The 14,431-nt window shown below is 37.0% G+C and overlaps 1 protein-coding gene across 2 annotated transcripts in view; it reads right to left on the bottom strand.

Annotated features, from left to right (window-relative positions):
* The window catches only part of rnf122 (ring finger protein 122), a 55,696-nt gene that overhangs the window by 24,187 nt on the left and 17,078 nt on the right, over positions 1-14,431 (bottom strand). For both annotated transcript variants that reach the window (XM_062025574.1, XM_062025575.1), the window contains exon 2: positions 7,330-7,486. In XM_062025574.1, coding sequence (XP_061881558.1) covers positions 7,330-7,486 — 157 coding nt within the window. The remainder of the gene's footprint in view (positions 1-7,329; positions 7,487-14,431) is intronic.

The raw sequence follows: 14,431 nt of genomic DNA, 5'->3' as shown, positions 1-14,431 counted from the left end.
TCAAGATGCTGATTAAACAGCATGATTATTACACAGGTTTGCCTTAGGCTGCCCACAATAAAAGGCCACTCTGAAATGTGCAGTTTTATCACACAGCACAATGCCACAGATGTCGCAAGTTTTGAGGGAGCGTGCAGTTGGCATGCCGACTGCAGGATTATCCCCCAGAGCTGTTGCCCATGAAGTGAATGTTTATTTCTCTAGCATAGGCCTTCTCCAAAGGCGTTTCCAATAATTTGGCAGTACAGCCAACCGGCCTCACAAGCGCAGATCACATGTAAGCACACCAGCCCAGGACCTCCACATCCAGCAGGTGCACCTCCATGATCGTCTGAGACCAGCTACCCGGACAGCTGCTGCAACAATTGGTTTACATAACCAAATAACTTCTGCACAAACTGTGAGAAACCGTCTCAGGGAAGCTCATCTGCATGCTCATCATCCTCATCAGGGTCTCAGTCTACAGTTTGTCGTCGTAACCAACTTGAGTGGGAAAATGCTCACATTTGATGGTGTCTGGCATGTTGGAGAGGTGTTGTCTTCACGGATGAATCCCGGTCCAGGGCAGATGGCAGTCAGTGTGTTAGCGATTTGCTGATGTCAACGTTGTGAATCGAGAGGCCCATGGTGGGGGTGGAGTTATGGTTTGGACAGGCGTATGTTATGATACGAACACAAGTGCATTTTATTGATGGCATTTTGAGTGCACAGAGATACCGTGACGAGATCCTGAGGCCCATTGTTGTGTTATTCACCCGAGACCATCACCACATGTTGCAGCATGACAATGCATGGCCCCATGTTGCAAGGATCTGTACACAATTCCAGGAAGCTGAAACCATCCCAGTTCTTACATGGCCAGCTTACTCATTGGACATGTCTAAGGCTGAAACGACGCGTCGACGTAGTCGACGTCATCGGTTACGTAAATACGTCGACGCCGTTTTTGTGCGTCGACGCGTCGCATATTTATGTCACACTACCGTCATGGCGGCGCGCAAAGCAGACTGTGCGAACGAGGGGGGAAAAGCACGCCAAAAGTGTGGGAGTATTTCAATACACAGCCTAATAATGTTGTTGTATGCACACTGTGTCGAGCGTAAATGGCCTATCATAGCAGCACAACGGCTATGAACGAACATTTGAAAAGAAAACCATCAACTAGTCAATCGTCCGCGTTAGCATACGTTATCATCATTACACAAAAACATGAATGTGTCATTTGGATCTGCTAGGGGTGTAACGGTACGTGTTTTGTATTGAACCGTTTCGGTACGGGGCTTTCGGTTCGGTACGGGGGTGTACCGAACGAGTTTCTAAGCTAAAGCTAACTTTAGCTGCTAAAGTCTTAACAAGCTGCTTTGCTCCTTCTGCCTCTGTCTCAGCACGCAGCATTGTCCCACCCATACAACCATCTGATTGGTACGTTACCAGCCAATCAGCAGTGCGTATTCAGAGCGCATGTAGTCAGCGCTTCAGCGTGAAGCAGATAGGTGTTTAGTAGGGATGGGCGATACCACACTTTTAGGATTCGATACGATACTGATACTTTTTCTTGCATTTTCATCGATACCGATACCGATACCAATAATTTCTTATTGGCAATTTTTTGTCAGTCAAAAATATTATTACTATTGTTATTATTTAAGACAAATCACAAGACAAATACAGACCATTTATACCACATTTATTATGGTCAATATATAATAAAAGTAAAATTAAAATAAATAACATAAATATGAAAAATAAATTAAATATTATATATAATAATAACTATATATTATATATAATAATAATTAAATATTAGGGCTTTCCAATTAACAGTCAAATCCGAATTGCAAGAAGCTGCAGTTATTTTTTAAAGTTTGTGATATAATTAGCAATTAATGAAATATGAAATAGGCTAATGTTTTCGAAATGTAAGAAATCATGTTACAGATTAAAACCAAAATCACATTCAATCATATATCCAAGATTTTCTTGGAAAAAAATAAAACTGTAATGCAAAGATGAAGAATCTCCAAATTGTATCTCTTTCTTATCTTGTTTTAAATACTCAAGCAATTTTCAACTAACAGTAAATTCCTCTGTGTGGAAATTATTTGAATTTAGGATAATCATTTAAACAAAAATATTCAGTAAACATTACTAAAAAAAAAAAAAACAATGCCTGTTTTAAGTCAACAATTGGACAACACTGGATATGCCTGGCTGCATCGCTGTCGGCTGGCTGTGTGTGTGCTGCACGTTGACGACGCTCATTCGCTGTCTCCTGTCACGTGACTGGGCCAGCTCTATACTCTGCCAGGCACAGGGGTGTCCCAGCACATAGTAAGTTAAGTAAGTCATCAAAAACATCTGAAAGTGATGCTTGCACCCCCCACACGCCGTTTTTTGGTTTATATCGATACTTTTTTCAGAAAAGTGATGCCAAATGAGTAGCGTGTGAGTATCGATATATCGATACCACAGGATCGATACGCACATCCCTAGTGTTTAGCAGGTGAGCATCAGGCAGCGGACTCTCCCCAAATGATAATAAACACCTCCCAGTCAACTACTAGTAACATCACTATGAGCCTGTTGACCTTCTAGAAACTTAAACTGCAGCTCAGCTCGCTCGCAGTCCTGGCTTGAGGTGAAGGCTAATTAGCTCTCAGTTCCAGCCACATCGACCCCTTCTGAGCGTAGACATGCTAACCTTTCTTCATTACAACTGTTAGTCACTCACTGGAATGAGTAGAATTGGTTATTGTGTACCGTGTTGGACTGGATGTTTATTTTGCACATTTTAAAAGCAATACTTAATGTTTACAGTGCTCCAGAATATTTAGATTGGCACTTTTTTGTATTGGATGTTTATCTTTATTTTTGCACATTTTAGCAAATAAGCAATACTTTCACTTTTGTTGAAATGTTTACACTGTTGTTACAGAATATTTCGTTTTGCACTTTTTTGTATTGGATGTTTATCTTTATTTTTGCACATTTTAAAGCAAAATAAGCAATACTTTTACTTCTGAAATGCTTATACTATTGCAGAATATTAAAATTTGCACTGGATGTTTACTTTTATATTTGCACATTAAAAAGCAAATAAGCTACTTTTAATTTTGTTAAATGTTAAAAGTTTTAAATGTTTACATTGTTACAGAATATTTTGTCATGTTGTTAATGTTGACTGAGTGGCCATACTTTTTTTTTTGTGTAAATAAAAGCCATGCCTTTTGAAAAAACTGGCCTACATTTATTTTTTCATCTTCATTTTAAATAAAATAAAATAAAAAATAATCGGTAAAAGGAAAAATAATGTATAGATTAATCGAAAAAATAATCTATAGATTAACCGATTAATCGAAAAAATAATCTATAGATTAATCGATAGAAAAATAATCGTTAGCTGCAGCCTTAGACATGTCAGCCATTGGGTATGTTTGGGATGCTGTGGATCGACGTATACGACAGCGTGTTCCAGGTCCTGCCAATATCCAGCAACTTCGCAGAGCCATTGAGGAGGAGTGGACCAACATTCCACAAGCCACAATCAACGCGATATACTCTATGTGAAGGAAATGCGTTACACTGCGTGAGGCAAATGGTGGTCACACCATATACTGACTGCTTTGGTGAGCCCCCAAGACGCCCAATAAAGCAAAACTGCACCTTTCAGAGTGGCCTTTTATTGTGGGCAGCCTAAGGCACACCTGTGAAATAATCATGCTGTTTAATCAGCAACTTGATATGCCATATCTGTGAGGTGGGGTGGGTTATGTTGGCAAATAAGAAGTGTTTAGACAGATTTGTAGACAATATTTAAGAGAAATAGGTCTTTTGTGTATATAGTAAAAGTTGTACATCTTTCTGTTGCATTTATATTTTTGTTCAGTATACATACATACGCATATTTATAGACACACCTATATTTACTTTACATACATACAAATACACATATATACACGTATACAATACAGGCCAAAAGTTTGGACACACCTTCTCTTCATTCAATGTGTTTTCTTTATTTTCATGACTATTTACATTGTAGATTGTCACTGAAGGCATCAAAACTATGAATGAACACATGTGGAGTTATGTACTTAACAAAAAAAAGGTGAAATAACTGAAAACATGTTTTGTATACTAGTTTCTTCAAAATAGCCACCCTTTGCACTGATTACTGCTTTGCACACTCTTGGCATTCTCTCGATTAGCTTCAAGCACACCTGTGAAGTGAAAACCATTTCAGGTGACTACCTCTTGAAGCTCATTGAGAGAATGCCAAGAGTGTGCAAAAAAGAAATCAGAGCAAAGGGTGGCTATTTTGAAGAAACTAGAATACAAAACATGTTTTCAGTTATTTCACCTTTTTTTGTTAAGTACATAACTCCATAGTTTGATGCCTTCAGTGACAATCTACAATGTAAATAGTAATGAAAATAAAGAAAACGCATTGAATGAGACGGTGTGTCCAAACTTATATATATATATATATATATATATATATATATATATATATATATATATATATATATATATATATATATATATATATATATATATATATATATATATATATATACATATATATATATATATATATATATATATATATATATATACATATATATATATATATATATATATATATATATATATATATATATATATATATATATATATATTTGTATACATATGTGTGTGTATGTATGTATATATATATATATATAAATATATATATATATATATATATATATATATATACACACACACACACATATACCACCAGTGCATTATTGTGTGTGAATGGGTAAATGGCATGTATAATGTAAGCGCTTTGGGTATTGTTTCAGGTATATAGTGGTGAAGTGCTATATAAATTATAAATAAGTACCATTTATCATTTATATATACAATATATATTACATTATACTAATATTTAAATAATACAACAAAAATATAAGCGCAAAAACACAATTTAATAAAATAAATGTACAGTATTATAATGAAAAAATAGTTAAAACAATAAATTAAAAAATGGCAATTTATTAATAGCTGTTAACATATATTTAATTAAATGCCATCCTTAATTTAGCCATATCAGCTAACATCCTTGTAAAAGCTGTTTTGTTCTACACTTAAGAGAAACGAAATCATCTTGTGTGACACATTTCCTTTAACCAAGTTGCCCTCCAAATAACTTTTCTCAAACTAAATATATGGCCATTTAAAGGCCTACTGAAACCCACTACTACCGACCACGCAGTCTGATAGTTTATATATCAATGATGAAATCTTAACATTGCAACACATGCCAATACGGCCGGGTTAGATTACTAAAGTTCAATTTTAAATTTTGCGCGAAATATCCTGCTGAAAACGTCTCGGTATGATGACGTCTGCGCGTGACGTCACGGATTGTAGAGGACATTTTGGGACAGCATTGTGGCCAGCTATTTAGTCGTCTGTTTTCATCGCAAGATTCCACAGTATTCTGGACATCTGTGTTGGTGAATCTTTTGCAATTTGTTCAATGAACAATGGAGACAGCAAAGAAGAAAGCTGTAGGTGGGAAGCGGTGTATTAGCGGTCGGCTGCAGCAACACAAACACGTAGCCGGTGTTTCATTGTTTACATTCCCGAAAGATGACAGTCAAGCTTTACCATTGGCTTGTGGAGAACTGAGACAACAGAGACTCTTACCAGGAGGACTTTGAGTTGGATACACAGACGCGGTACCGTGAGTACGCAGCTGCGGCTTCCAAACATTTGATCGCTTGCCCGTACGTGCGTGCCGCTATGTGCATGTCACATACGTAACTTTGGGGACTTTGGGGAAATATATGTGCTGTATGAACTTTGGGGAGGTGAACGGTACTTTGGGCTGTGGGATTGAGTGTGTTGTGCGGGTGTTTGATTTGTATTGGCGGGTTATATGGACAGGAGGGGGGAGGTGTTTGTTATGCGGATTCATTTGTGGCATATTAAATGTAAGCCTGGTTGTGTTGTGGCTAATAGAGTATGTATATGTCTTGTGTTTATTTACTGTTTTAGTCATTCCCAGCTGAATATCAGGTCCCACCTGCCTCTCACAGCATCTTCCCTATCTGAATCACTTCCACTGCCCTCTAGTCCTTCACTCTCACTTTCCTCATCCACAAATCTTTCATCCTCGCTCAAATTAATGGGGAAATCGTCGCTTTCTCGGTCCGAATCGCTCTCGCTGCCGGTGGCCATGATTGTAAACAATGTGCAGATGTGAGGAGCTCCACAACCTGTGACGTCACGCGCATATCGTCTGCTACTTCCGGTACAGGCAAGGCTTTTTTATCAGCGACCAAAAGTTGCGAACTTTATCGTCGATGTTCTCTACTAAATCCTTTCAGCAAAAATATGGCAATATCGCGAAATGATTAAGTATGACACATAGAATGAACCTGCTATCCCCGTTTAAATAAGAAAGTCGCATTTAATATATGCATGAGAGTACACCCCGAATCCTGTGTGCTCCAATAAGGGTGAAATTTTAAAAGAAGGGGCGATTCTAACATGGGGGAACTACATAAAGACTTCTTTTTGTCGTCGGGTCTCCCACCACAAACCCATCCAGGATGTGCCTGATTGGGAAGGAGCCTGTCGGAGTTGGGCAGGCAGGACGGGATAACAGGAAAGCTGCACCCCTTCCCCCTCCCATCGCCCCCCGACAAAGAGTGGCATTCATCGTTGCACATTCATCAGATGAATCAGTGTGGCTGTATAAATGAAGCTTCAGTCGCACTCCTACCCTGCACTACCTTCAGCATGTTAATGTGGACACAGGAAATGAGTCACTGCTTTGGACTCATGATTGCATGCTCTTAACATTACGGTTTTTTCGAGAAGGGGATTGACACACACAATTGACCAGCAATTAAAGATATGGGTATTTTTTAGATGAAACAGTCAATAAAAAAGCTAACGTATCCAGGATGTACAGTACCATATGCGTTTGTGAAAACAAGCTGCAGGTGTTCCACGATTGTTGACACCCAACTCCCCTGTTGCAAACACTGACATTGAGGCAGAAGGCTTCCCGTTGCTTCACATCCTGTCCTTCAAGCAAAAACGTCGCATTTGCTTATTGGGGAGTTTGGAGTCAACAGCAGGTCATCCACACTCCCTTTTTTTTTTCCTTTTTTCTTTTTTTTAAAAATTATTTAATTACATACATTTTTTTTTTTTTTTTTTTAAATCATTATTATTACTATTTTATTTTATTTATTTTTTCCACACTTTTTTCCCCAGTCTTGCCTCCCACACAGACACAAACGTTTCATCGCCATCATGTGTTCTCACCTGATGAAGTAACAGCAAAAGATGAGGCTTAGGATGAAGACGAAGATGCCCGTGCCAAAGATGACCATGTAGATATTTAGGGGCAGGTCTTGGAAGGTGATGGGCGGCATGGCGCACGACTTGTTGGAGTAGTCCTGAATCAGACCACAGAAGCAGCCTACCAGAGGACACAAATGTACACACACACTTACATCTAAAGGTAAGTAGGCAAGTAAGCATACAACAACTTTATCAACCTCTGTACGCACTTTAAAATCTTGGTTGAGTGACTCAGCTGTTGCTTTGAAAATCAGCAGTGGTTTTCCATTACTATGAACTAGGGTTGTACTAATTGTTGTGCAACACTTTGGAAACATTTTTGTTGTTTAAATGTGCTATATAAATAAAGTGGATTGGATTGGATTGAATCGTATTCGGTACTATACCGCCTCCGAAAAGTACCGGTCCGCCACCCCCCCCCCACCCAAATTTGTGTTATCATCCAAAACTAATGTAAAGTATCAAACAACAGAGGAATAAGTGATTATTACATTTTAACAGAAGTGTAGATAAAACAAATTATTGTTACAGTGTAATAATTATTGTTACCTGTGGTAATGCCACTATGATACAATATTTGCATAATCCTTCAACAAAGTAACAGTGAAACTCAATGTATTAATCACTGAATTGAGAACTGGGGGTGGGATTAAATAAATTATCTTATTCCCACTCCCTTTTAGGCAAAACTGGACCATCATGCTTACATACTGTACATTACCTTTTGCATTATATTAATTTACATTATTACGTGTTGTTAACTTTGTACTTTTTTTTATGTCATTGCCTGAAATAAATGAATAAATGAAAAAATTAAATGAAACATGTTAAAAGAGAAAATAAGCAGATATTAACAGTAAATGAACAAGTAGATTAATAATTCATTTTCTACCACTTGTCCTTAATAATTTTGACAAAATAATAGAATGGAAACTGACACAATATGTTACTGCATATGTCAGCAGCTAAATTAGGAGCCTTTGTTTGCTTACTTACTAATAACAGACAAATTGTCTGGTATGTTCACTATTTTATTTAAGGACAAACTTGCAATAAGAAACATATGTTTAATGTACCCTAAGATTTTTGGTTAAAATAAAGCCAATAATGCAATTTTTTGTGGTCCCCTTTATTTAGTATATTACCGAAAAGTATCGAAACAATTTTGGTACCGGTACCAAAATATTGGTATCGGGACAACACTACTATGAGCTCATCAACTACATGCTGTTTGCTCCTTACTGCTATTACAACATTGGTTCTGTTTATTTGATTAAAATGGATCCCCATTTGTTGTCACTAGTCTTCCTGGGGTCCATCACACCAGACAATAACAACATCTAAATAAAAACATAGAAAATACACACAAGAACAAAGGATATGCACATAAAATGCGGTACAAAAACTGTACTACAATACATCAATTAGAAACAGGTCATGTACGTATAAAACAAAGAATAAAAGGAAGCTAGTTTTTAAAACCCCTTACATTATTTAAAGGGGACCGATTACACAAAACCAACTTTTCTTACCAATCGGTACCTGTTTTTGTGTATCTGGGATCTGCATAAGTCCCGAAAACTTGAAGTGAAACCATGGAGGCATGGCAGAGATATTTATAAAGCAATCTTACCTGTCTTCGTACCCATTAAATTGGCACATTTTTTTTGTTTATACGGGAAATTTTTTTGTTTAATCGTGAATAGCGTCGCCATGGTAACTTGCAATGTTCCCAATTTAAAATACGGCCATCGGCGTGAACCAGACCTTTCCGACGGAATAACATATGTTGGGGTTAGTTGGCCGGTTCGTCTCGTATTCAATTAGTGACATCAGCGGCTATCTCCATATATGGTATAGTTTTACCCAAAGAGCTTTGCGCGAGTCCACCTGTGTAGTCCGACGTTGTAGTCAATAAGTTCCTTCTTTTTCCTCTATTCCCTTGGGGAAGACTGGCTCGTAACATGCACATGCATCCTCCGTTGTTGCCTTTTCTAATACAAAGTAGCGTATAGTTCCAACTTATATCTGTCAGTAGATTCGATATGGAAGAGCTAAAACCTACAACATGGCAGGCGGGGAGAAGACGCGGTCAAAATGAAAGCATGTAAATAAAGCCGTCTACGAATGAGGAGATGCTGCTCCGTTATTGATTTAAGTGAAACGTGGATGCATATGCAAAAGTGCAATATATTTATCAGTACAGTAATCTATTTATTTATATCTGCACCTTATTGCTCTTTTATCCTGCACTACCATGAGCTAATGCAACAAAATTTTGTTCTTATCTGTACTGTAAAGTTCAAATTTGAATGACGATAAAAAGGAAGTGTAAGTCTAAGTCTAAGTCTGAATGTCATTAAACCAGTTAGCGCCATCTTTTGACACTTCTTTCACTCCCGTCCTTGCACGCTACACCGCTACAACAAAGATGATGGGGAGAAGACGATGTCGAAGTTGAGCCACGTAAATAAGACCGCCCACAAAACGGCGCATCCGGAAGCGACTGTCAGAAAGCGGCTTGAAGATGATCTTTAAAACATCATCTATACAACATTTTGACCAAAGAACCACCATTACATGTTATGTAGACCACAAGGATGTTTTCCATTTAAAAAAAAAAATCATAATATGACCTCTTTAATGCGCCCTATAGTCCGGAAAATACGGTAATCCATTTGACCTCCTGGTAATATGAATAGTATAAAAAAATACCCAAAGGTTTTTGATAAAAGGTTTATTAATGTATAACTATGAGCGTTATTGATGCATACTGTCAGTACTAGTCCAAAGTGGACATTTTAGTGCCAACTGTGCAGCCTTATTTTGCAAAATCTGAACTTTTGAATATCTTTTTTTGTAGCGCATAACCAAATAACGGACCAATAATCGAAACAAGACAAGCCCTATGACTGTACAACGTGTTTGATTGAAGAATCCATCATAAAATAAGCACATCTTTTAATAACAGAAACAGTCCTGCACATTTTCGACACAATCTTATTTATAGGTCAAGACCAATTCAATTAATTATTTATGGTGAACCATAACAGCTCAGTTCAATGCACCTGCTCCAAAGAAATGCCTTTTAAGCGGGTGACAGAGGTTGTATATTTTAATGTGTGTTTAAAGCCCAAAAATATGTATTTTGTTTCCATTGCGCTTAACCCAACTGGATACACAGTCCAGTTTGTGTTGCAGTACATTGTTTAAAATACTTATTTGAAGATGCATGTAGTGTAAGTAGAGATGTCCGATAATATCGGACTACCGATATTATCGGCCGATAAATGCTTTAAAATGTGATATCGGAAATTATCGGTATCGGTTTCAAAAATCACATAATATCTACGGCTTTTCACACACACAAGTGAATGCAATGCATACTTGGTCAATAGCCATACAGGTCACACTGAGGGTGACCGTATAAACAACTTTAACACTGTTACAAATATGTGCCACACTGTGAACCCACACCAAACAAGAATGACAAACACATTTCGGGAGAACATCCGCACCATAACACAACATAAACACAACAGAACAAATACCCAGAACCCCTTGCAGCACTAACTCTTCCGGGACGCTACAATATACACCCCCCGCTACCCCCGCCCACCTCAACCTCCTCATGCTCTCTCAGGGAGAGCATGTCCCAAATTCCAAGCTGCTGTTTTGAGGCATGTTAAAAAAAATAATGCACTTTGTGACTTCAATAATAAATATGGCAGTGCCATGTTGGCATTTTTTTCCATAACTTGAGTTGATTAATTTTGGAAAATCTTGTTACATTGTTTAATGCATCCAGCGGGGCATCACAACAAAATTAGGCATAATAATGTGTTAATTCCACGACTGTATATATCGGTATCGGTTGATATCGGAATCGGTAATTAAGAGTTGGACAATATCGGAATATCGGATATTGGCAAAAAAGCCATTATCGGACATCTCTAGTGTAAAATCACCTGCATACATTAGTAAAAAAATAGAGAAGAGCCGAGGACAGAAGCAGCTGCATTGGGGAACCCCGCGGTCTATTCTCCTTATATTAGAAAGGTTACAAATAAAATACACAGATTGACACCTGTTAGCTAAATAGCTCTCCATTCAACTAATTGCATACTGTAATTCCTAAAACCATATACAGAAAACAATTCTCACCAGTAAACCATGATCTGATATCTAATGCTTTGATGTGCAATATTCTTGATAATTAACTGACGTTAATTGGATTTGGAAGATCATTTCCAATTATCGTCCGATTCTAATTAACGCCCCATCCTCATCACTCAAACGTACGCTGGCTATAACTACAACATTTACAATAAGTATATTATCATTTTGCCTCATTATATCAACTGTACTTCAATGTAAACTTAGACTTACTTTTATTGTCACTTAAATTTGAACTTTACTGTACAGATAAGGAAATGTTTGTGTTGCATTAGCTCGTTGTAGTGCAGGATAAAAGAGCAATAAGGTGCAGACATAAATAAATAGATTACTGTACAGATAAATATATTGCACTTTTGCATATGCATCCACGTTTATGGATGTATGTTATATTGTCTTTATGTTCCAGCGAGTTAATCCGTTTTTGGGGGGGAATTGAGGGGATTATTATGATGCGTTCAAGAGTCTTATGGCCTGAGGGAAGAAGCTGTTACAGAACCTGGAGGTTCTACTACAGAGGCTGCGGAACCTCTTTCTAGAGTTCAGCAGTGAAAACAGTCCTTGGTGGAGGTGGGAGGAGTCTCTGCAGATTTTCTGAGCCCTGGTCAGGCAGCGGCTTTTTGCGATTTTCCCGGATAGGAGGAAGAGGAGTCCTGATGATTTTGCCAAAAAACTTCCATTACTACCACGAGCCTCTGCAGCCGCAGCCTGAGCAGGGCGCCGCCATCTTGATAATATTGACAACAAAATATATTACAAACTATAAGTAGAGAATTGTATACATTTGGAGAAATGTACCCTGCTGTTGAATGATGGTGTCTCCATATTTCTGTATATCAGGCTTTTTACTTGACTGTGTTAAAAAAAGGGTCTCTCTCTCTCTGCATTCTCTTTATCTTTCATTTTAGTCTATTTTAAGTAACTAAACATTATTTGTTCACCTAAACCATAACCGTAAATAGAGGTGGGAATCTTTGGCCACCTCACTTACAATTAAGATTCAGGAGATACGATTCGTTTAAAATCGATTATTGATGTATCTTTGATTTATGTGTTTTGTTGCAGTTTTACATTTTCTTTCACTAAATAAGCGTTTATCACTTGCAAATAGAATTGTACGGTATACCGGTATTAGTATGATACCGCGATACTAATGAATCATATTCGGTACTACACCGCCTCTAAAAAGTACCCGAATAGCTAAACTAGCTTCACTACACACCGTAGCTCACCGGCGTCAAAATGTAAACAAACGCCATTGGTGGATCTACACCTGATATCCACTGTAATGATACCAAGTACAGTAGCGTATCTAGTACTATGATTACATCGATATTTTTTGGCATCATAACATCTTCTTTCGTTTTTGAAAAATGTATATTATGTTTATAAACTCCGGAAATATGTCCCTGGACACATGAGGACTTTGAATATGACCAATGTATGATCCTGTAACTACTTGGTATCGGATTGATACCCAAATTTGTGGTATCATCCAAAACTATTTTAAAGCATCCAAACAACAGAAGAATAAGTGATTATTACATTTTAACAGAAGTGTAGATATAACATGTTAAAAGAGAAAGTAAGCAGATATTAACAGTAAATGAACAAGTAGTTTAATAATTCATTTTTTACCACTTGTCCTTAATAATTTTGACAAAATAATAGAATGGAAAATGACACAATATGTTACTGCATATGTCAGCAGACTAATTAGGAGCCTTTTTTTGCTTACTTACTACTAAAAGACAAGTTATCTACTATGTTCACTATTTAATTTAAGGACAAACTTGCAATAAGAAACCTTTGTTTAATGTACCATAAGATTTGTTTGTTAAAATAAAGCCAATAATGCCATTTTGTGTGGTCCCCTTTATTTAGAAAAGTATCAAAAAGTACCGAAAAGTATCAAAATACATTTTGGTACCATTACCAAAATATTGGTATCAGGACAACAATACTTGTAACTTTTAAAAACGGTTCATTTTTTAGTAAGAAATTCCCATCACATTTATTAGATTGAATTTAATTGAATTTAATTGAATTTAATTGAATTTAATTGAATTTAATTTAATTTAATTTAATTAATGGAAATGTGTGGAAAACTGGAAAGTAAGTGCCCTTAAATAAAGGAGTTGGTTGGATCTCTCGGTGAGGTGGCTCGCTGCAGTCAGACACATTTTAGAACTGTCCGCATTACTTTATTTACAATAAAGAAATCGATTATTGACGTTTACTAATCAAATGTATAATTGTCCATAGTCCAAATTGCGATGCATCTAAAAATCAATTATTTCCCCCACCTCTAACCATAACCCTAACATGTAAGAATACCACCTATTTTTGATAAGCGATTTAGCTTCTATGTTACTTGAGGGTCAAAGGTCATGTGGCGAATGAGTAGGTTATTTTGAACAAAAGTGATATGCCTTCCATTTCTGTGTCAACAATAATCACGGCAGAAGCACACTTGGTCAAACAGATTTTGGTTTTCAAATTGTTTTAACAGGGTTCAGACTACAGGATTTAGTTCATATAATTTAGACATACATGCAGAGGCTGTATGGATCAACACATGCATGAATGAATGGATGTGTAGATAGATAAAAAAGATAGACGATTGATATCATTTCAAGCATTATGACATACGGTATATGGACCAAAAACCATGGTGGACCATTTAGGAGAGCCATTTAAAGGAGTCATATTATGATTTTAGTTTTACACTTAAAACGCTTCCGTGTGGTCTGTGTAACATGTAACGGTGGTCCTTTGGTAAAAATGTTGAATATATTATGTTATACAGACTGTTTTTACGCTGCTTTCTGAGCGTCTCTTCAGGATGTGCCATTTTGTGGGCGGTCTTCCATTTATGTGGCTCCAC

The sequence above is a fragment of the Entelurus aequoreus genome, linkage group LG17 (genome assembly GCF_033978785.1).
Source record: "Entelurus aequoreus isolate RoL-2023_Sb linkage group LG17, RoL_Eaeq_v1.1, whole genome shotgun sequence".
Lineage (NCBI taxonomy): Eukaryota > Metazoa > Chordata > Actinopteri > Syngnathiformes > Syngnathidae > Entelurus > Entelurus aequoreus.
This window is presented reverse-complemented; position numbering and strand designations above follow the sequence as displayed.